At 52.5% G+C, this 24,416-nt stretch overlaps 1 protein-coding gene across 13 annotated transcripts in view; it reads right to left on the bottom strand.

Moving 5' to 3' along the window:
- Nucleotides 1–24,416, bottom strand: part of EBF3 (EBF transcription factor 3) — a 115,831-nt gene that overhangs the window by 26,066 nt on the left and 65,349 nt on the right. For 8 of the 13 annotated variants that reach the window (XM_060094022.1, XM_060094293.1, XM_060094114.1 and 5 more), the window contains exons 7-10: nt 11,699–11,780; nt 7,953–8,097; nt 2,465–2,595; nt 1,848–1,974 (exon numbers count right to left, since the gene is read on the bottom strand). In XM_060094022.1, coding sequence (XP_059950005.1) covers nt 1,848–1,974; nt 2,465–2,595; nt 7,953–8,097; nt 11,699–11,780 — 485 coding nt within the window. The remainder of the gene's footprint in view (nt 1–1,847; nt 1,975–2,464; nt 2,596–7,952; nt 8,098–11,698; nt 11,781–24,416) is intronic. The other 5 variants (XM_060094200.1, XM_060094387.1, XM_060094444.1 and 2 more) reach the window with 1 other exon arrangement.

The following is a 24,416-nucleotide window of genomic DNA, read 5'->3' as shown; positions in this document are numbered from 1 at the left end:
CGTACAGACACGCTCACCGGGTGCCTGACCCAACCTGGCGCCCACGGGGCACGTGGCAGCGTGGAGCCCACACGTGGTCTGGCTCCCAGCCGCCTAGCTCATAAACGTCCCCTCCTCCGAGAACCCAGACCAGACGGGAGCCCGGGTCACACACGGCACCGAGGAAAAAGCTGGACTCGGGGGTCCCCCCAGGTCCCTAGGCCACACCGGGTGGAGCCGAGCAGAGCGCCCAGGACCCCAAGGCCTGAGTTCACAGCCAGAGCTGGACGGGCACCCACAGGCCGTCAGCGGCCCTGCAGAGACGGCCCAGTGCTGCGGGGAGCCTGGCCCCCACCTCCCGGGACCTGGCGGCCGCGGTGGCCACGGGTACAAGCGCTCACAAGCACCCCGACTTCATAACCTGCTTCTGTGCGGCTGTATTTAACACGCGGAGGCCTCACCAGCTGGGGGCGCCGCCCCCCTCCATCTTGCCTCCCGGGATCACCAGGAGGCCCGGAGCACCTGCCCGGGAGCGGGCCGGGACGTGCACCCATCGCGTCTGCTCCGCCCTCATCCGCTTGGCTCTCAGGCAGCTCTGGGCTCCACGGAGCACGAGCTGGTCCCACGGGAGGAAACGGCCCCTAGCATGGGGCAGGGAACCTCTCTCCCCTCCTAACCACGTGAGGGCCGCTGGGGGCTGGAGAGGAGACGGCCTCCCCGCATCAAGGGCCCCGGTGTCACTGGCAGCCCTGGCTGCTGAGGGTGTGGGTGCCTCTGGGGACAGCAGCCCTGGCTCTCTGCAAGGACCCAAGCCAGGCAGGGCCTAGGAGTGACACGGGGCCTGCTGGAAAGTGGTCACTGGAAGAATTTACATTTTGCATCTCACGCTTCCTGACAGGGGTGAGTGAGTTACCCCTACTCCCTCTCCCAACCCCAAAGTGGAAGGGACCTCGTCTCCACCCTGTCACGCACCCACTGGACAGAGGAGAGGCCTGCATCCCAGGGGGAGGCCAGACCTGCCCTGGGCATCCTGCAGCAGGCGACAGCACATGGACAGAGCCCCCGGCTCCCAGCCAGGCTCCCGCACGGACCTCCCCCACCACCCTGACCACGCGAGCACGTGGAGGCCACTCTGTCCAAGAACAAGCCCTCGTCCCCTCCGCCCTCGTGGGGCTCAGCAGGTGCCGGCCACCCCCAGAAGCACGTCTCAGAGGTTACAGCTTCTGCAGGTGGCAGGACTAGAGGTCCCAATGCGCACAAGCCGTATGGTCATTTACGGCCTTTCTCAGTAGCAACCTCAGACGCATGGTGTTCTCCAAGCAGCCTGTGGGCAAAGCACTGCAGCAGACGACTTTCAGATAGCAAACGTGGGACCTCAGAGGTGACCCTGTCTGGTGACATCAGTGTGTCCGAGACCCTCCCAGAATACGGACCCCCTTGAAGCAGCAGTGCGGTGTGGGGTGTGAGGCCCCAGGCCCGGGGCAGAGACCCACTCCCGTTTACAGGGGGCGTGTGACCTCGGGTACGCAACCTAACCTCTGGGACCTCGTGGGGCAGCCACCCGATGGAAGCAGGAGGACTGTGGTTACCGACAGCTCCCACCACCTTGCTTTGCAGGTGAGAAGGGAGGCTCCACGGATGGGGGGAGGGGCCCAGGTCACCTGGCCCGAGCTGGCTGCACCTGTCCATAGCGTCACACCATGTGGAAGAGGATGTAGAAACTGCCCCCAAGTACACCAACCGGAGGGCCACAGGGGATCGCCCGTCCTGACTGCAGAACCCATGCAGGGGGCCCCCGGGGGCTGAGAGGCCCTCCTTGGGAGGAAGCATCTACTGATACACCACGAAAGTTGGAAATGTGAACTCACCGGTGTAGACAAACCGCCCAGGAGCACCTTTACAGAACTGCTTGGATTTGTAGGACAGGGTGACTTCGACGACTCCAGGAATGTGCCTCGGTGGGGTCTGGACTCGGATGGCGTGGGGAGTGATCAGCTATAAAAACCACACAGGGAAGAGGCTTTCAGCGGCGCTGGGTGTAAGAGGCGGACACTTGCCAGTTGGATATAATTACCAAAATGAGCAAAAATTGGACCATCGTCTTGGAATGTTCCGTCTTAGCTGTCACCCAGAGACTCAGGACCTACAGTTGTGCTTTCAGAAAAATATCTGCAAATGATCCCGGTTTCAGTTTGCAGGAAAGGCCACAGGGCATCATTCATATGAAAATCACCACCATATGTCTCCTTAAACCTGCTTCTAGTAATTCTAGCACTAATTGTTCCAGGGCACTCAGGGACCTCCGACGCCAGGCTTGAAACCCCAGGGCTGCGGGGCAGCGGTCTGCACCCGCCCACCGGAGGAGCCCCTGCCACGGGCGCACCGTCGGTTTCAAGGGATCTGGCGACAGGATGCACCATCGACAGCACGTCCGACGGTCCTTGGACAAAGCCGCGCCGGACGCGCACCGACCCCGCGGGCTTACCTCGCTCCAGACCAACATCGTCCCGAAGACGACTTGGAGCCCGTCGAAGAAGTTGTCTCCGATGATGATCACGGTCGCTCCCCCCGTGGTCCAGCCTTCACTGGGACTGATGGCCTTGATGCACGGAGTGGCTGCCCGCACAAGACAGAGAACGCAGACCTCAGAGCCCGCCACGCTGCCGCCACGCTGCCCACCTCCAGCCACGCCGGGCGGGGCCGGAGAGAGGCGGCCGCTCCTCCAGGCGGCACGCAAAGGGCAATTGTAGATCAGCACGTTGATGTGTTTAAAGCAAACTCTTAAATGTTTTATAAAGCAAAGGCCAAGCCACGGAATACCAGTGAGTGAGGGGGAAAAAATGGCTTGATGTAGCAAATTATGTTTCAGGGCAAATATGACTATTACAAATGATTAAGCATCGCGTGCATGTGGCACGTCGATTTATCTGCTTTGCGGTCCAGATCTGAGCAGAGTCAATCAAAGGCTGATGAGGGAGACGGAAGAGCAAATGCCTTGCATTTCGATTCCTCATAAGCAGCTAATTGGGTTGGGTTTTTTCATCCGCGAACTTTGCCTTTTGGTTCAAAACTTCATTTTCCTCTGTCACTTCACAATTACTACTTTTCATTTTTCATCAGGAAAAAAAAATCAAAAGCACGATATTAATACTTTTGTCAAAGGTACACATTTTACACCTAATATTGTTTGTCGACAGGAATCCCCAGCCGCTGGCCTGACCTCCCTTTGTCTAGGAGCGCTCACATTTGCATGAGTTATTACAATGCTGCTGCGGCCTGGCCCTGCTGGGGGAGGGGAGACAGACAGCGAGGGCGGGCACAGGGGAGCAGGACCAGGAGGTCCAGCACGGTGCTCCCAGCAGCCCTGCGAGCAGAGGCCTGGGCTGAAGCCTGCAGCCTCACGGAGGCCGGCTTTGTCCTGGCCTTTGATCAGCAATTCTTCCACGTGATGTTGGGGGACCTTCTCTAGCGCCTCTGATGGCCTGTCACGGGCAGAGGTCCCACACGGGAGGAGCTGCCCGTTACTGGGGAAGGGCTCCGGGTGCTGCCCTCTGGCCTGCAGGGCCTCCTCTGCCTGGCTGGGCGCCGTGCTCAGGGCCCTGGGCCTCTCTGTCTTGTTAACTTTGGTGCAAAAAAGAAGGCTGTGCAGGCGGGTGTGCTGGGTGGCGACGCGGCCCCAAAGGTCCGCCAGGTCTGCTGGCTAATGCCGTCTGGACACAATTACGGCCCAGACGGGAGGAGGCCCAGGCCTCAATCCTCCATCGAGAGAGAGAGGAGGGCCCCCCCACAAGCCCTGGGGCCCCCGGTGTCACCCTTCGTCCTGCCGGCTTCACGGTGGGGTGGGTGAAGGAACTCGACCCCCGGCCCCAGGGGGGCCCCCCCTCCATTTGGTGATCTTCCATCCCTCCCAACAACCTCTGTGGATACTTGTCCAGAAAGTAGTAACTAAGCCTAGTAAACAAGCAGTGGCTTAACCACGCGGCCCCCTCCCGGCACATGTGCGTACGAGCCTCCAAAGGACTTCTCGGGGCCTTATTAGGCTGTTCATCTTATTTGAGCCCCCGAGTAGCTCCGCTCCAGGTACGTCATCGTTTTTAGACTCGGGGTCAGGTCTGGCCGCACATCTTCGTAAGCGGGAGTTTTCGGGAAGCCCACGCGCGTGGGCTCCCTGACGGGCCCGGCGAGTTAATCACCGGCAGGTATTGTTGTTTGGCTCGCGTGACACCACCTTCCTTTGTTTGCTTTAATGTTGGACGAGCGGGGGTTATATTTGCTCGTTCTCTGCGCATTTCCCTCTGCAGCAGGAGCACAGAGCACACACTGGGAACCTGCCCTTAACTAGCGCTGTTGACTTCATGCTAATAAGTTCATGCACATTTTCATTTCTGAGGCTTCGGAATGACATTTGCTTTTCTTAATTGCATGGAGAGCATTTGAAAAGGATCAGCTCTCTAAAGACTGACAAGTCCCCTCCAAGGGGGTGACCTTCATCAGCACAGCCAATTATGGCAAATAATTCACAAAAAAAAAAAAATTACAGTAAACAAATTTACTTTGGAGGTGAGAAAAGAAAAAAAAAAATCCAGGATCTCCTGCATGCACAGGAGATTGCTATCGGCAGCTGTGGCCCAGTGGAAAAGCCACAGCATCTCCGCATCTGCAGAGCTTCTCAGCGGAAAGAACCCCGGACCGGCCTCGGCCTCCTCGGCAGCAGCCGATAGCCATCTTCCTCCTGCCTGTATTTGCATACATTTCAATGCACACAGAGAGAGGGAACATGTGTTCAATGGGAACCATAGCAAAATGAATTACACAGACAGCGTCAGAGATCTAATGATATACGTGCACAATACACTCAAGCAGATGACAGGAGCTGGCACGGCAGCTGAAGACGGGCAAGGAGGAGCCCCCCGCGCGCTCCCCACCCCTCTCCCTGGGCCGGCCCGTGGTGGGAAGCAGCCCTGAAGGCCGATCCTGGTCTGCGAGCTCTTCCGTGTGGTCCAGCCTCCTGGGGCGCAGGCTGGGAAGAGGAGGTGTGGCCCATCTCCTCTGCTGATCTGAGCTGCGCTGGGACCTCTTAACTCCAGGAGCCCCTCTCAGCCTGCTGGTGAGGAAGGTACCCCGGCTTCCACGACCTGCGTGCCTACACCCTGGATACCCACAAGGACTGGCTGGTCTGGGGACCAGGGTGCCCAACAGCTGGGGCGAGAAGCTCAAAAAGTGAAAGTGATGCAACTGGAGCCCAGTGATGTAGACAGAACCGTTGGGTTCCCCGGTCTTTCTTTGGGGGTCACATCCAGTATTCTATTAGTAAACAGCTTCCCCGTCCTGCTTCCCGTTAATCAGCAAGCTCTCCTGAGTAATATCACAGCATTTGTCACCTTCCCCTGCATTCACAATATTGAGGCACTCAAACAGGCCTAATCTTGCCTCATGAAGACTTCTTTGTTCTGCCTGCTAAAATGTCTTGTAATTGTGCTCGGGATGTCCAGATGGCTGGCTGATACTCCAGCTGATAGGATTATACCTTTTACCTCTCCTAGGGCCATCTGTTCCCTTAACTCGCTAAAGCCCCCGCAGCCTGGATTCGGTCGTCCTCACTGCATAAACCTAACCGCATTACGGCACTTGGCATGCAAATCGCTTCTGTGCTGCAGGCCGGGTGCTGGGCAGGGCTCACGGAAGGTTTAATCAGGGTTGGAGTCGTTTATGAGGGGACAAGTGACAAGGAAAAACACAACAACAAAAAAAAATGAAAGCCTGAGTTCTTCTGGGCCATGCTGGAAGGTAGAATGGTTGTTTTCCCCTCGCTTGTGTTCAATACTGTAAATAATCTGCCTTGCTTTTTGTGAGCTCAAAGGACGCGATGGCAGACATCCACGCAGCAGCAGGGGGAATTAGTTTACTTGGAAACCATCAGCGAGTGTGTACACACTGCTGGTGAATATTAGATGATTGGATAATGAGGTGTTAGCCAGGAGAGGCTGCACAGCAGCACAGATCGGCGGTTTACAGGGGCACTTTCTCCTTAAAGAATGTGGGACCGATGCAAAGCCAACATCCACCCCTAAGACATGAACTAACCAGGCAGAAGGAAGAAAAGGGGTTTTGGGGATGATACATCCAGACCCTAAAATGAACTTCCTAAGCGTCAGCCCTCTCGGCAAGTGGAGGAAGCATCTCTCTTCATCCCAGAGAGCACCCCGTCATATTCTGTAGGGCTCTTGAGAACTGGGCATTAATTACAGAGCAACAAACAAAACCCTTCCCACTGATGACTAATGCCTCCTCCTCAAAGACCTATATGTGCTAGTTCTCAGAGTCACCTATTTGCATCTTTTAATTATGAGTCATTTGGGGGGGACTGGGTAAGATATTTCAATCTCTTGCAAGAAAGTGACTTGGTTCAAACGTTGATTAAAAAAATTGAAAAACAAACCTAAAATAATCTCGAGCAAGACTGCTTCTGCAAATAGCTTTTGATTAGTCGGGGTTTATCTCCAAGGTACCCACGAGTGGCCTTTATTTTTCTAAATGCTATATTTTCTGCTTACAGTCAAATGCTTTTTCATGCTACTTACAAAAATAAATACTTGTACTTTGCTCAGATCATGATAGCTCATTAGAGGAGGCTGATTCTGGACCCACGCTACAACCTAACACCAGAGGGCTGCGGGGGCCTCGTGAGCCTATCACGTTGCCAGCGCTAGCTCTCTGGGGAAGCGGGGCGCTGAGGACGGGGATCCAACCTTCTTAATTGTGAACCTCATTAGTGATGGTTACTAAGCAAAACACACACCTACCTTCAGTGCATTGGAAGGAGATAAACAGTACGTCACAGATTCTAATGACCCTGGCACCCAGGGCGACCTTTAATTATTATATTTTTGTTCTCTTACACCTTAGTCATTAATGTAGAAAAACAAATTAGTTTATTTTTGTGGACCTCAGCAGATTCACAAATTGTCTTCCAGTTTTTATGTCTGAATCATATTTCATTCTGATGACCTGCACGGGCTTCATTCATTTTCCTGTGTACATGTCTGTCTGCCTCACGGGCGGCTCCTAAATCCAAGACCTCAGTCTAGAGAATGTGTCTTCTAACTGCTTAGTTTTATGGGTTCTTTTGCTCTAAAGAATTTAATCATGCTGTTTTGTTTGCAATTCACTTGAAAACAAAAAAACCTCATATTACTTTCCCAACACTTCGTATTGGTCAGAATCTCATGGTTTTCGTGAAATATCTTAGAGAGGAAAGGACCTCATGTTGGAGGGGAGGTGACACGTGGCGGGACCCGCGCGTCTGCACGGAGCTGGTGACAGGGAGACTTGGGAAGGCCCAGGGTCTGCGCGTTGCCGTAGTCTGACTTACACGCCTGCCTGCCTGTCACCCTCACCGAAATTCTTTTAACAAGCCGAGTCCATCACCTGAAAGCACTTGGTTAGCAACATTTTATGCCGTTTTCTTCCTCACCCCCTCCACCCACCCCCCATGTGTGAATACCTACACGCGCGCACACGCATACATACACACACACACACACACACGTCCGCTCTCCATGGAGGGCCAGGGGGTCCTTGAAGTCCATGAGCTCAGGCTCACGGGACCAGGATGTGAGCGCCCACCAAAAGGTGCCCAAAGCATCTGGGGATGAGCCGGATGGGGGCTAGACCAGCCAAAATAAAACCAAATACATTAAAACTTCAGGAAAAGCGCTCAGCAAAAGCAAGCTCAGACACAGACAAACCAATAAAGTGAGGGCCACGGCAGGTGAGGTGGGTGGGAAAGCTGAGACCGCCAGTGACTGGGGGGAGAGGGATGCTGGGGCGGGGGGCTCTGTCCCAGGGACGGGGGTCTGACCAGCGAGGGGGCCTGGCGGGAGCAACTGGGCGTGAATCAACAGAAAGGATGGCACAAAGAAAAAGAAGCATCGCAAATAAAAAAAAAAAAAAGCCATGTAGCATGTGCCTACCATTTTCCAGATAAGAAGGGGCCGTACCTTCTGACGGGTCCAGGCGGCGGGCCCGCCGCCCGTGTTTGGAGTTGTTGTGCACAAACATGTTGTCAGACACGGCCAGCACGTGGCCGTCCACGTTGACCGTGGTCGACACGACAACCTGCAGAGACAAGCGCAGGTGAAACTGGAGTCAGAGGTGGAGGCGGGGCCCTGCCAGGTGTCAGGCCCCTTGACAGGTGCCCCGGCAAGCCAACCCCCAAGGTCTTGAGCCAGCGACCCACTCTTGCTCCCGGATCCCCCTCGAGGCCACGTGCGCGCACAGCGTTTTTGGCTAATGGGGTGTGTGGGCAGTTTTGCTGTGACTCACGATTGCTTCTCTTCCAGACCCGCTGCACTAATTACAGTTTAATCTCCTGTTATGCTAACAAGTGAATTCAATCCACAGACATATTCTTCTCACCATTAGCTTCAGAGACACCCCTCCAGCCACTCATTTTAAAGCTGCTATTTTGATTGATCTATTCACATATTGATTAGATAGTTTATCTAATTAAAATGAGTTCACTGGAGACTGTCCTTCCTGGAAGAGTTGTTGAGGATCCAGAGTTGCCCCCCTCCCAAAAAAAGGCTTCATAAATCAGAAGCTGCTTCTGCTCCCCACATCCTATCATCAAATGATGCCGGGTCAATGTCACAATTACATCCAACGTCTGGTAATGAACGTTTTTGCATCTGAAAAGACCGAGCTGAATAGGAATAAAATGGCTTCAGTGCAGGGAAAGTACCCTTTCTCAAGTTCACGGTGAAGGATGGCGAGGATGGCTAGCACCTGCTCTACTGAGGGAGTGTGATCCTGTTGGAGGGCAAGGCGCGGCCCTGAGGTCCAGGTTCGGGGTGGGGGTGGCCGGGGAAGAGATGGGGGCTGGGCTCCCCCACATGCTCAGTGCTTCGCAGAAGTAAAAAAAGGAAGTCACACTGGCAGGGACGGCCTTGAGGACCCCAGAGGTCCTCCCAGGGGAGCTTGGAACAAGCACCCCAGAAATGGCACCCCCCACCTAATGGACCCAGGAAACAGGAAATTACACCGGCCTTGAGAGTTTCCTTGAACAGAGGTGGGTCTGTATACTGCATTATTTCCAGAATAGCTGGGGTAGCACAGATGTGAGCGCAGCTTCAGTCTGGGCCTTACGGCAGGACCTGGGGGCCGGAGCCTGGATTTGGGGTGGAGAGAGCCCGGTTCCTTGCCACGTTTGGGCAGTGGAGAGGGCTGGCACCACCTAGAGAACCACGACCCCACGGAAAACAGCTGGGCAGGAGGGTGGGCACACGTCAAGGCGTGCCACGTACGGTGAGTTCAAAGCCACAGCTACAGTGGATCTCCGTTAACGACGAGCCAGACGGATGCAAGATGCTAATAACAGAGGAGAGTCGGGGGGAGGGGAGGCCAGGGTCTCATGGGAATTCTTCACTTTCTGTGAAATTTTTCTGTAAACCTAAATAAAACTGCTCTAAAAAAGGAAGTCTGCTAGTTAAGAAAAAATGATACATAAAAGTGATTGTAAATAAGTACGATTTTTAAAAAAGCAAAGCTGCATACTTATATGTAAATACATCTGTGAGTAACTGATTTTTTATAAAAATCTCAGGCCCCACAGGAACCCTGTGAAGCAGGACCAGTACCCACTGCACCCACAGCCCCGCAAAGGAAGGGGACACCTTCCCAGATGACTCTCTCTGGCTGTGGGCATCGCCAAGATCGTTAAAGTCTCCACAACGTCAGGCCCCTCTGTGCCGCGAAATAATGTCAGTGCCACCAGCAGCATCCCCGGGTCCAGGCCCAGACGCCTCAGCATCATTTCCCTCAACTGTCTCCATGGCCCTAGTAGACGTGGCTCTGACCCCACTCTGGGGCCACTACTCGCCTGGCAGCCTCTACGTGGGGGATGCAGGGCTGCCGGGGTCACAAAGGCACCCTCCTGGCAGCCTGTCCACCAGGCCCCGCCCTGGACGCAGGGGGACCTCTACCAACACTTCCCCCGAATGGGGTGCGAAGACACAGGACTAACGCCGGGCCGCAGACTTGATCCTCTTTACAGTCCTAGACCGTGATAAGTTAAAGAAGCAAGAAAGGGTAAAAATAAAAATAAAAAGGGACACTGTCTTTGCTCCGTCATCTCTATATAGGTCAGTCACCAAGGGAAAAGCATAGTTGAGCAGAGAAAGCAGACAAGCTGTGTTTGTTTCCCAGCCGGGCCAGCCCTGCGGTGCACCTACAGAAAGGTGCTGAGATCGTGGTGCCCGCTGGAAACGTCGTGTAAGCCCTGACCTAGTGTTAAGTCCAGTTAAGCCTCCTGAGAGGCAGAGAGATTAGCTAAAGAGAGGGAGGAAGTCCTTCTAGTAACTGCGGGCTCCACCTGCAACTGATGCTGCCTTCAGCCACTGGCGAGCCAACGTGTGACCACCTCCACTCTGCTCGATGGACCAACGTGAAGCCTCGCGCAAGAGAAGCGGAAGCCCGCCCCGCTGTCTGCAAGAGACACGGCCCCCAGGGTCAGGGCATGACAGTCGGCGGGTCCACCAGCTCCACCGCCCTGACTGGCTGCTTGGATGTCAAGACAGATGGTCACATTTCGCCTGAAGACTGAAGCATAACTTACATTTCTAAAAAAAAGCTTTGAGTGATTTGATGGTAAACTAGTCTAAATCCCAAAGAAGAAGTATCTGGTAACATCCAGCCTAGCAGTGAGCTTCCAAATTCCTCTCTGGTGGGTCGGGACCAAGAGCGGTTTGGGGTCCCTGCCCAGATATCTTTACAATTAAAATCAGCAGAACAATCCATCATGTGTGCTGAGCACGCTTCACCCTGAAGTCACCTCCTAGTCATTCACAAACAAAGGCAAGAAAACCATGACTGGATCAGGATTTACCCCTGAGCCCAACTGGCTCTCCACACCTCTCCTCCAGAGGAAATCCTCTGATCTGAGGACAACTCACCAGAGGACAAGTTAGCCTGGGCTCAGGAACACGGTCTAGCTCCGAGGTGTGGAATTAAGGAGGTGAGAAGAGCCCAGCCTCAGGGGAGGGAAGCTGAGCTGGGGAAACACTCTGGAATTGGTAGAGGCCTGCATGGAACAGGTGCAGCCCCCTCAGTCCTGAGTACACCCCATATATTACCTAGTGGTCCTCCCCTACCACAGACCAATCCATCCCTAAGGAAGGGCTTCAGCATGGGTCCAAAGCCTAACCAACCAAACAAGCATGAACAGCAAGGTCCAACTGAGGAAACAGACTAAATGAGATGCTACCCTTAGGAGGACTTTACTTGCAAAAATCCTACAACAGTCATTTTGAAACACACCCACAGGACTCACCAGGATTGAATGTAAGGCAGACTCCACCTTAACCCGCAGCCCTGATCGCTCTGAGTTCGGGGTACCCCGCAGCCCGACACAGAGGGCCAGGGCGGTGTGCACGGCCCCAGGAGGCAGAGGCACACCCTGTCATCAGAGCAAAAGCTCAGGTCCCGTTTCCAGAGCCAGCTTCACTTCGTCGCGGGCCACGACTAGGCTCCATGACTCTGACGGACTGAGGCGCCAGATCATTTTTAAAGCATTCGATTTAAATATTCTTTCGAATGAGCCCATCCTGACTCATTTGCACCCAAGCCCCTGAGAACTAAAGGTTGGTTTCCGAACAATTGCAACATCAGGGAATTCAACTTTCATAGCGTTAAGTCTGGACCACAGTCCAGAATGGTGTACCTGGAATCTTCGCATGTCCCGAGGGTTGCCTGCATTCTTCAAACAGTTCTGATTGCACTTGAGGAAAAACTTTAGAAAGAATCTATAAAAATACAAAAAATGGATATTTGTTAGGGTTATCAGACAAAAGACACAGACTTTTTTGAAAGACACTCTTGCATGGGGAGCTGACCCCATACCACCTGCTGGCTGCCCTGTAGGGGGCGATAGGGAGAGAGAGAGAACTCGGGAGAGGCCAGGCAGGCACCTCCGGGTCCACTGGGCACTGTGGAAGATCTCCACACGAGGAAGCAGGGACTTACATTTGTCTTGACACTGGGGGTTTCCAAGCTTTATAATAACAACCGTGACTTAAATTGGCCATTTCTCACTTGGATCTTTGCACCACCATTAATCACCGGGGACCCGTCCACCCCAGAGAGGGCTGCCAGCTTCAGCAAATAAAAACACAGGATGCCTAGTTAAACTTGAATTCCAGATAAACAACGAATAATTTTTTAGGCTAGGCCTGTCCCAAAGCATACCTATCCTAAAAAAAAAAAAAAAAACCAAAAAACTGTTTCTCTGAAATTCAAATTTAACTGGACGTGCTGAATTCTACCTGGCAACCCAAGCCCAGGGGCCATCACTGCCTAGGTAAACACGCTTTTAAAGATGGGCTTTTCAAGTTACAATAGGTATGACTCTTAAGAGAAGATCTGGGGTGCTGTTCTAAGGGCAGCAACGACTTCTGTGAAAGGCCTACGTGTGGTTTTAAGGGACCGATCAAGCCCCCCCCACCCCACCCTCCATGAGGCAAGGAAACCGTCGCTTAGGGGGAGGGGACCAGGCGCTGCCCTGGTTGGAGGGGAGGCTAGTCGCAGAGCTGTTTCTGCTTCCCACCAAGGCCAGGCCTCGTTCCGAAGCATGACAGAGTGTTGAGATGCTGTGACAGAAACATCATCACCTTGTCCTCCCGTTCCCGCGTGCTCTGTGACAAACATAGAAGCTCTGGCTCACAACAGGAGCGCACGGACCCCGGGAGGCCTGGATGCACCGCCAGCCACGGGAGAACAGGGGGTCTCGGCCCTGCACCAGCTCGGCTTGTCTGGAGAAGGCCGCCCGTGTCCTGAGCCCAAAAAAGCTGGGGCCTCTGGGCTGACACCCTGTCCACAAGGCTATCAACAGACAGCTCCTCTATCTTCTTTCCAAATGTCCTCTGTCCTACTGGTTGATGACTACTTTTTTATGAAGTTTCACACGATTTCCCTGACTTCAACCCGGCAGTCAAGGTTCCTTGCGGCTGATTATCATATCAGAAAATAAAAAGATTTGGGAGTCTGAGATTCATGTCTCCAGCTGCATTCCCAACATACCCCGGACGACTTTCCACCAGGGCAGAGGAAAATCCGACTGATGGGAGAAAGAATAGTGGCCACTTAATTAAATTTCCTTACATCCCACGCGGCCTCACTATTTTAGGCCAGAATTTACATCTTTTATTAACTCGCCTCACCTATACACTTAGCCCGCCGCGCCTCTGAACACCATCTGCCATCAGCATACAGTAAGCTGCCCGGCCATCCACCCACCAATTTCTAACAACCACGGTGCAATTAAGCTCCACGCACTCTGCAGCGAGGTAAATTAAGCGCACCTGCGGCCACCCTGCGCCCAACCGCATAAGGGCCTAACAAGGTGAGGGCGTCACAAAGTTATCGTCCTGTCAGGCAATTAGGTTCTCACTTTGGGGGCAGCCACATGGCGCAATTGCGCCTCACATTACCACCCAGCTAATCTCCAGGCAGGCGCCGGCCGGAGCCGCTCATCTGCATGGAGTCGGCTGGGGGAGCTTTTGTGTGGTCTGATTTCTCCCCCCTCCAGAGTAGGTTTCTTTAAATTCCTTGATGGCTTTTTAGCCAGCTCGCACCCTTCCACCTCCTGGAGAGCAGAGTGGGCACTGAGCCTGAACGGCCCTCGCCGTGCATGGTCACTGTGGGCATAAGCGGCCTGGCCCACGTGGGCCTGCAATACCGTCAGCTGCAGAAACGGGCCAAGTTGGGCGCTGGGCCCCCTCACCACCCCGAGCATCTCGGGGTCAACTCCAGAGCAGGTGGGTGCGTGTGCATGCACGCACACACTTACACGTTTTGGATGCGTAGGCAATGGTAGGATTCTTTTCAAAGTTTCTCAAAAAGCAGCGAGAGGACTTAGAAAGACCTGCAGGTCTGGAGCGCACGGCCCTACAGAGCAGGATCCCTCCCGGGCACTCGGGCCCCAATTACACAAACGAAATAAGGCCCGACATGCGTGGGAACGGACGCAGGTTGGGCCCTTATGGAGGGAGAGGAGCCTTGCGCTTAGTTTTCACCCTCATTTCGGTTCCTCGAGGATTCAATCAGGCCTCCTCGAGGCGGGCGGCACGGCCCAGCCAGCGCGTGGCTCCCGACCCCGCGCACCGTCACGTCCGGGGCGAGTGTGTGCCTCCGCTAGCGAGGGTTCGCTGGCGCTGGGGCGTTCGGGTAGGGTGAGAAAGGAATGCGGACGCGTGAAGTCAAATGGTGGCTCTCATCCTTTACTCAATTACCCTTTAATTGGCTTTTTTCTAAGAAATATCTGACAGGCACTTTACATATCTCACTTCTAGAGTCTGGTACACAGAGGATTTAATACTCTTGTTATGAAAGGAAAAATCTTTCCTGTGTCAGAAAATCTTTGGCTTTAACACCAATAAACTCTTTATTACTGCTAGCCATGGATTTGCTGCTCGATGGCAAAGAGGCGATAAAAATTCTAACCTGTCATTAGTACATTATGCTTAATTGTGTACAGTGTGCTCCCGGCTGCATCTGTTGGCCCATCGTCAAAATGACCATTATGTACACTAATTCCCTGACCCTGTCTTTATTTCCCTAAAGAGTCATCATCTTTCACAGTAGGTACCAGAGTAAATCAAGCTTGAAATATGGGCTTTATTTACTTGTTTCTCCCAGGCAGGAGGGGAAGGAAGCTGCAGCTCAGGGCACACTGCTACCCATCAGTCGAAACTCCCCGGTACTGTTCCGCTCGGAGACAGCGCACAGAATCCTGGAAAGTTCTCAGCAGCGATTAGAAGGGGGAAAGGTGTGATCTCATTACTTTGGAAGTCAGGTTTCCTCTGTTAGGGCGCGCGGGGATTAGCAGAAGAGCCACGTGGGTGATCTCCTTCGCTCTTAGGAGAGCTGGGAACCAGAGGCTGCCCCTCCCGACTCTGGGGCATCCTGTGAAGACGGGCCCAGGGGCCCTCTAACTGGGAGGCAGGGATGGGAGAGCTGCTGGGTCCGGCCCCTGAGAGCTGGAGCCTGAGCTGAAGACTGCAAGGCCGCCCTCCCTTCTGCAGGGACAGTTGTGCTCGGTAGAAAGTTCAGTTTGGTCTCGGTGGCATTTGTACCAGCATCCTCCCCAGTAACGCCGGTGCCCCCGGAAGTGCCCGGCGGCAGGACACGGGCACCTTCAGCGGGGCTCGAACAGCAGGACCGACCGTGTTAGCTGGAGCCCACTCTGGGCATCACGCAGTAAGGGGCAACCCTCGCCTCAGTAACTGATTTCAAAGTCTGCCCCCCTTCTGTGTGTTTAAGCTATGAATTAGTTCATTTATATTTACTTTTATGAAGCTGATTAACCAGGGCTTCTCTATCTGATGAAAATCATTTTAATTGTAGTCTTAGGCTCCTGTGTAATGTCCATTACATTATGAACTGTTTAAATCCTACATGGGTATTGTGTAAATTGGCCCTTTGTGGGCCAGCAGGCAATTAGGACCAAACACTCTCCTTGAAGCGGCTACAGAACTTTGTGGTGTCGTTCAGGACAATCAGAAACAAAGGAGGCTGTTTAATTGTAATTTAATGGAATATCAAGGAGTCCGTGGCATTAGACGCTGGCAACAGAGAGCAGGAGAGAAAAATTAACTGCAATTAGGTTTGATTAAAGCTATCCTTCTCAATAATCAGCGGTCCTGACAGGCCATGGGGCTCTAGTGGGTTCCAGGGTGGCAAAAGGTGTTGAGCAGTATTAGGGCCAATAAAGGGGGTATTAGCATAGCTAATTACAGCCCTGCAAAACCTGCGAAGGGGGCCTCTGTGTATTGTAATGTGTGAAGTAATTGGCCAAGGCCGTTATCAATTACATAAGGAATGAATTTGGTTTGTCAGAGAAAAGCTGATGAGATGCATCTCATCTGACACCAGCCCCTTCCCTCCTGTTTCCAGTAGCTAAGAACTTGCCCACTTTTATCAAAAGCTGCAACTTACCAAGGGCCAAATCACTGATAAAATGATCCTGCCAGCAAGCGTTAGGTAATTAATACCACTCATCCTCACCACCTTCCCTGCCACTGCTGTTCCTCACCTAGCCGGAGCCACTAATCATGTAATAATGATTTCTTTCCCTCTGGTCAAAGGAGAAATGGATTGTCTCCTTAGAACCGCAGTGGGCTTGGCGTGCGCACCCTGGTGATTGAGGAGAAAAAGGAAACGTGGAGCTGTCTCAACGGCTCTTCTTTGCATGTGGCTATCCCATGTCTGAAACTACCTATTCGCACGCAGCATCTCAGGAAACACTATGTGCAGAGATTTAAAAAAATTTTTTTAACTGTCGAGTTTTAGACCGTCTCGGGGCCTGGTCTTGCGGGTGCCTGGAAACAGGAGTGACCGCAAGCTTCAAGGCCACGAGGCTGCGAGCCGGGAGACCCAGGCGGGCCCCCTGAGCACAGGTGACGGGCACACCCAGGACAGAGCTCCGGCTTCCAGCAGCCCCTCCCGCACGTGAGCCCAGCCTCAGTCCGAGCGGCCACGGCCTCCTCTCCGGGCCCTCGATCACAAGTGACGTGGGAAACCTGAGTCCAGGGTTGAAAAGTATATTGGTATCTGGGGCAGGGGTGGAGGTCCCGATTTTCCACCTTCAGGCTGAGCTCTTAACAAGCAGCCAACTAATGCCACTGGATAGGCCTCCATGTCATCCATCAAAACTCCCAAAGCATTTGTGTGTAAATCACGGCGCTGACAGCTTCCAGGGTTCCGGGAGGGCAGGGCCCCCGTTCCTGATCGAGCCCCCATGTCTTTAGTTACTGCATCCAGGACGCAAAACCAGGAGGCTCTTTCCATACCTAACTAATAACCTTGACACCGAAGAGTGAGTAGAGAAAAGCGGCCAGAAGATGCAGCTGGGAAAGTCGCCACCCTCTGGTGGCTGCCAGGGGCTGCGGGGTTGGGGAAGTGCCTGATGGGCACAGGGTCTCCTTTTGGGGGGTGACAGAAATGTTGGGAAGGAGACGGTGGTGGCTGCACAGCCCTGCGACTGGGCTGACGCCGCTGAACCGTTCCCCTGAAAGCGGGTACCTTCGTGGGCCGCCCACCTCGCTTCCATTCGCCACCACAGCGAGGAGGTCCCCGCCCAAAGGGACGAGGAGCCCCACAGGGCAGTGGCCCCTCCTGGGGTGTCGGTCGCTGGGGCCGCTACTGCCCTCTTGAAGGGAAATAGTGAAAGAGTCAAATTAGAAGATAGAGCCTTTACGAGACTTTTCCCTGACTGATAAGGAAGTGACCGGTGGTGGAGTGCTTGCCTCCAAGTCCCGGCTAATTACTGGGAAGTCCCTGAAAGCAGTGGCCGCAGCTGCGGTGTGTGCCGGGCCATCAGTTGCTGCGGTATTGATTACTGAGCAATCCTAGCCGATCGGCTTCTGGGGCTCAGAGACAATGTGCTTCCTTCAGAAAACCTGTAATGAGCAGTTCCTATACACGAGTACACTCTGCTGACATCAGATCTGTGCACTGAGATAGTACACAGGTCAATACGTATCGGATTTCCAAAATGCGAGGGTCTTAATGTCAGGCCTCTCTTTTTCTCCCACCCCTGCCATTAGCTATGACTGGGCTCACGTCCTGTAATGCCATACGGGAGGGAAAATCTGCTCCATTCGTCTGATTTATTCTTCAAATATGCCATGACAAATTGCTTTAACACCAGACTTATTAAATTCTTGTACATTTCAAGTTATGGGTCTCATATACTTGTAGTGACTGCATGACATCATCAGGAAGGGGCCAGAGCGGGGGACGGGACTGAATTTTACAGCCGGGCCCAGGTGGCCTTTGTGAGGGGCCTCCCTCCCGGGCAAGAGGGCTGGGGCTGCCCGACTCCCCACCGCGGGTTCCCGGTCCCCGTGGGCGCCGTCCCCCGGCACGCATGATATCCTGCATGTAAATGCAGATCGAGGAGGATTTGAAAATATCCACGGCTTGACTCGCGGTTCAACAATTACTGGCCTTTGTCTGGAGGTTCCTGCTCTACTGTAGCAGAGGCTGTCTCTAGCGGACTGGAGCTATTTTACTTTCCCTCGCTGTAGTAACCACACCGCATTAACAATATTTGTACTACAATCGCCAAGGGACCCACTTCCCAGATTCTATCACTTCTTTATCTCCTGACAAATACCTCACTATCGAACATTATTAGGTTTAGAAAATTAACCCTTCGAGGTCCACAGCCACACCAGGCCCTACCGTCCCCCCAAAGAGCCTTATCGCTAAATTTCTGCTATAATGGTTTTTCGTTTCATCACAATTTCAGCAGCGGCTGTCAAGAGGCACTTACAGATACCGTGATCTTGTACTTGTGCAATGATTCTCATTAAAATGATGCCAAGGAGATCTGATGGGATTTAATAGCTTTGCCGGCCAGTTCAATCTCCACGCCCAGGACACATCCTGCCGAGCCCTCCTTCTGGAGAAACGTGTACGACTCGCGTTAAAACTTTTCTGGGTGGCTTTAATGTGTTCCGATAAGTAAAACCCAGGTAGACGTTCTCGAAGCAAATGCATGCCCAGGCTCTGCGCTTTTCCGTTACCCTCCCTGGCTTGCTGTCAGGATTCTAGTTAGTATTTTCTGTAACTGTGCCTGATAGCTCATGATAGTTTTGATAAGGTTATCTGTTTAAAAGAAGTCAACCGCACAACACAAAAGAAATGTGAAGTGCGCTATATTTACACCAGGGTTCTTGTTTCAAGTGCCTATCTTTCTTTTCTCCCCCTTTACCTATTTCTCTCTTTCTAATGGGCGATGCGGCATTGACATTATTTCCCCAGCAGATCATTCGCCCTGTCAATCAGTCTGTATTTTGTCTTTCGCTGCGGGCTCATTAAAACAGCTTCCTCACTCCCTCTGGACACTGCTCTCTATTTGCCAGCTCTGATCACGGAGCTCCTTATTTAAGAAAAATGCCAGCATCACTTGTCTCACATCAGATGCACCCCCTGACTTGTTGCCAGCTCCAGGGGAGACTTTTACAGAGACTTCGTGTGCAGAGATTAAGTGCCTATGCTTATCCGAACTTAGGGTTTCAAACCTCTCCCACCGAACGGGGGTGCGTGGGGAGGGACGTGACGATAAGGGGATCACCCTTCTTGCCGTTCTGGTTTCTGTCGGCAGCGGAGAGCATCCTCAAAACAAACACGAGGTTTTTTCTTTGGGGTTTATTTTCCCCCCCAGTCTCCGAGTGGGAAAGACCTTGTTCGTGTTTTCCTATTCAGACACACGTTTTCCTCGTCCATGCCAGCTTGCTTAATTAAGAACCATCATCTTCGTGGGCTGAATTATTAATAAAAAAAAAAATCACATTTTAAATCAGGCCTGTGCGTGCACACAGGACACCAGTGTCAAACCTGCCTACGCCGGCCTCTCTAGCCTTTTAGGTCCTGATTAAAAACTTATTAAAACATTATAAATGATTAATGGAAGCCCAGCTCTGAGTGGCAATTATTAGTTTTAATGCAGGTAATGCAGCTTAATGAGGGGCACATGTGTGCAAAGCTTTAACTTCATTACTCCTGCGTGTCAACAAATACAAGAGAAATGTGTGTCCGGGTCATCCATTACTTGAAACAGCACCGAGCCTTCCCTCTTCCCCTCCCTTTGTTGATGAGCCAGGAGCCGTAAATTAAGCCCCTTCTGTGGCTCAGGGAAGAACCAAGGTGTTCAAATCACGGTCCCGCCTGCCCAGCTCCCCACGGCTCCGTAGAGCCCTGTGTGTGAATATTATTCCACAGATTCTCTTTCCTGGAGCCCTTCGGCACGTGGGAATTTTGCACTGGAATTGTTGCAGGTTGTCATTGTCTCGGCTTAGAAACCAGAGCTCCTGATATTCAGAGCCGACTGGGTGTCTCTGCTTTCCAGTTTGGAAAGGCTCGTGGAGGAGTTTCACTGCATCCTGCCAGCGCCTAATTCATGATACTTGGTTTCCCTAAATATCTGGACGCAGTGCGTTCTAAGTGCCCGTGTCCTGGTGTGCAGGGATCGTGCACACCCATGTCCCCCTGGCCAGAAAGGGGCTCTCAGGCTGGAACGCAGAAACACAAGGAAATACCCATTGGCAGGCGCCCGCCTGCAAAGCAGAGATGTCGGGGCGAGCCCGAGCTGGGGAAGAGGCCGGATGCTGAAGAGATGCTGAGAGTGGGGAGCCCGCCTTGCTTTGTCTGCCCGCAAAGGGGCCCATACAAGTCTCCCGCCCCATCTGGGGCCCTCAGGCCGGGCCTGCGTGCAGCCCGCAGCCGGGAGCGGGCGGCTCGGCCCAAGTTCCCAGTCACCTTTTATTTTCTGTTTTTGTGACAAGCAGCCAGATCCCGGCTGATCTCCACTATCTGTTTGAAGAGTATTCAGGACTATTTGCATCACTTTATCGCTAATGTATAATATATGGCTTTAAAGTGGGCCCAAGCACTGTCTTGTTACCGAGCATGAAAAAAGTAAGGGCAATAAAGATACATCAGCCCTCTCAAGCACAGCGGCTATCATGCAAGCAAGAAAGGTTGCTGCTTCGAGTTAAGAGGCAACCTTTCTGCCTGCCGAAGACAATGGAAGAGCAAAGAAAATGTCAAATCAAGAAAAGCTGGATTTAGAGATGAGGCGGCCCAGAGTGACGCTGGTGCCATATTTTGTGAAACTATAATGCTGTTGGCAGCAAAGACCCGTGTTTCTGATTCATCTAGGGCCGCATGGCAAAGCTTTGTCAGCCTGTGCAAGGCATAAATAATTCAGGGTGAGAGACGGCAATTACAGGGCCCTGCACAAGCAAAATGAATATTTTATGAGGACTAAAACTGCTCTGGAATGAATCACACACACGGCGTCGCACACACATGGCAAGGGGCTCACACATGGCAGCCCCAAGAACAGAGAAGCGCGGCCCTCATCGCCTTCCAGGCTGTGGACTGGAAACCCAGCGGATGGTAATCAGCAAACACAAAAAAGGCTCCCCACCACCTCGCCTGGCCGGGGCTGCCGGCTCCCACGCTCCCGAGAGACGCTCGGCCCCTAAAACGCCCGGCAGGAAGGCCGGAGACCCTCGGCTGATACACCCCACAAGTTTGATGTTAAGTGGATAGTTCTGAACTAGCATGGTGGGCTTGCTTATTGTTTCAGTTGTTCAAACTATTGATAGGCGTCAGCTGGGAACCTTCTATTGGCGAGCAGGTGATCTGGATGCTGGTCCAAGGAGAAAAAAACAGCCCTGTTGTCCTCGATGAAATTGAAGAGAGCTGAGGAAGGCGGGGCCGCGTGGGCCCGGAGAGCGTTACCCTCACCGCCCCAACTCCCCGCCTGAGTTTTCATTTCCTTCCCAGGTGAAGCACGTTCTGCGGATCTGCCTCTGTCTTCTGGACCTGAATCCTACGGGATCCAGGTCACCTAACAGGAGGGCCGGGACTACGGCTTTTTATGTCCAAACTCGCACGCAAAAGTTGCTTTCCTCGCTTTGAAAAGCGGTACCCTGCTAATGGGGGTAGGATTATGGCAAAAGAGATCTTAAAAGGCTGAAAGGATGGTTTCATCTGTTACATTTCCTCCAAAAAACGCTCCTGCTGAACTGCTAGGAACAAATAACAACATTGTTCACAAGGCCAAGGAGGCCAGTCCCACTGGTGAATGGCCATTGTGTCTGTCCAGCTACTGATACCTGGGCCTTTGTGGAGGAAAAAAGGCCGGGGGCCGTGACATCAACACAGCACAAGTGTCCCTCTGTGCAGACACCCCGAGAGGGTCCTCACCGTGGTGGAAACCAAACACCACATCCCTCAGAGAAGGATTTTCTTTAAATCCAACTCCAATGCATTGTTTATGAAAACAAGGCCATTAGGTATATTAATAATTTGATAAATAGGGATTTGCCCTTAATTATTCATGAAGAACATTTGGCAACAGTAAAATTATATTCACAGAACAGGTTTATAAACCAGCTAATTATAAATTAAGTATGCAAGAGAAAATTGCTAACCTTGAAATTAAAATAGTTGATGATTCTGCAATTACAAAAAAAAAAAAAGGTAGAGAATGATCAAAACCCCAGTGTGAGCAGAGAGTCCACAGGACCCTACAGATGGCACAGTGTGGGCTGGCACAGAAAACATGGGCCAGGAAAAGTGCCTCCACCTCCCCCTGCGGCCCTAGGAGTGGAGGTGGCCTCCAGACAGCACCACTCCGCTTGTTCTGCTCAACTGCAACTCTCCAAGAGGATAAGCTGACAGAACCAGCATCCGTCCCGACAAGGCAGCTTACTTAGCATCCTCAGGAAGGCCCTGCCTGCTCTCTGCAAAGGACACGGCGTGTCACCTCTGCCTGCTGTCCAGCCCGGGCACGTGGACAGGCCAGCGTGTTCCCACCACTGTGCTCCGGGCCCCCGAGGAAGTCCCCGAACGCCCCTCTGACCCCCCACTTCACTACCCTCCTACTGGGGCGGGCTCCACACTGAGCTGGGGGTCCAGAGGGACAATATTGGTGCTGATGTCAGAGAGGCCCGCAGTACCGCCGGTCCCCACTAGAGGGCTTCTCATGGCGGCGTCAGTGGGGAGCAGGCAGATGCCCCGGTGCTGCAGGGATGCAAACAAACTTGGGACCAACCTTCCTCTGAGCTGGGTCATCCCAGCTCACTCTCTGACTCTTCCAGAGGACTTCATGGTCAGGGGGCTCTGTCCACACCCACCCACGGCCTCCGCAGCGCCCCCCGGAGCTAAACGCCAGAAGCACACCCCTGGTGAGTTTCACAAACATCTCCCTTTCCTCAGCTGATAAGACACAGCAAAGCTCGGTGGTGGGATGAATTGGGAGATTGGGATTGACATATATACACTAATATATATAACATAGATCACCAATAAGAACCTGCTGTACAAAAAAAAAAAATCTAAAATTCAAAAAAAAAGACACAGCAAAGCTTTCCTTCACCTTTTCACGACTCGATATCCTCACCCTTAATTTGGGCAGATGTCAAAAGAATTAAGGAAAGCGACAGGATGAATTAATTGAAGAATATCCTGTTGTTCTAAAAGAAAGAAGAAAAAAGTCAGACATATTCCTTAACTTCTCTCCCCCTGGAGCTTTGTCCCATGTGCCATAAGGGCAGCCTGCGAGGCTCAGAGGGCACAGGGGCCGGCCCAGCCTCTGACGCCCTCAGATGCGCTCACTCAAGACTCCACGTGCTGTCTTCGCTCTCCTGAAACAGAGAGAAAATGAGCGAAATCCACTGATGTGCCGCTGCCCCTTTCTGCTCACGAAGAGTCTTGACTTCCCCGAGAGTCAAAAGCCCCGTTAATTGCTCCCGTAGCAAAGACTACAGCGCGGGGCACCCCTTCCCGCCCCTGCGCCACCCCGGCACTCCGAGACACAGCTGCGGGTCAGGCGGCCAACCGATCGGGAGGGCTCCGGGAACTCAGATAATGAAAATTTTTTCATGTATAAAATCCTTCATCAAAATGCTAGTGGCGTCATCTTGTAGCGCAGACACTGCAACTTAAAATTAATATACAACAGAACCTTTAACAGAAGGAACACCCCCGGCCGTGCACTACAAGCGCTCCTGAACCGCGGCCTGGAGGGTCACACCGGGCTCCTGCGTGGCACTGACCCCACCTCGCGCCAACAGCATGGAGATCAGAGAAACAACAGCCGCTGCCCGGGCATCCCCAAGGCCCGGAGGGACTCCAAAATTGAGGACAAATCAGCAAAGATGATGCCCCGCGGCCAGCGCCAAGACACCGAGAGGTGTGTCTCGCAGGAGGGCCAGCCTGATTTGGGACGTGGCTGGAAGCCACCTTCAACCTATTAGTTTAACTCCATCAGCTGGTCCCTGAGGAATATTTTTATCATTTGGACTAGACTATTTACCGTTTGATAGGATACATTTCCTTCTTTACCTCTGGGATGCGCCACAGATGCTAAGCAACTTCCCCTAACCATATTTAAATTGCTTACAAAGCCTCTCTAAATATTTGCTATGTATTTAGCATGCCTAAGATTTGCCCGTTATCCCAAAGTCTTTTTGTTGTAAATTGCAATTTTACAACTTCAAGCTCGTGATATATTTTGACAAAGCTCTGCTGACACCCTCTATTGGCCTCCAAAGGCAAAATAGCTGATACTCCACGAGCCACCAGAGAACTCTCAATTTGTTGTGAGACCGCTGCTACTTTGCCATCCTCAATCTGCATGGAGAAAGATTAAACATTCAATTTGTTACTTGATAGGCCACAAGGTTCGTCACTTACCATACAAATGGAAAACATTACTGTCATTCCTCAACTTGCCTGCCTGAGTATTTTATTATTTGTAATATTTACTTCAGGGAAATTATGATTCATGTCATATTTATCTTCATGAAAAATGAGCATCTAAATGGAAATCACCTTTTGAATGTACCAGGATATAGTGTAAT

Source organism: Mesoplodon densirostris, chromosome 1, assembly GCF_025265405.1.
Source record: "Mesoplodon densirostris isolate mMesDen1 chromosome 1, mMesDen1 primary haplotype, whole genome shotgun sequence".
Taxonomy (NCBI): Eukaryota; Metazoa; Chordata; class Mammalia; order Artiodactyla; family Ziphiidae; genus Mesoplodon; species Mesoplodon densirostris.
Note: the sequence above shows the minus strand (reverse complement) of the source record. Positions and strands in the feature narration are given on the sequence as shown.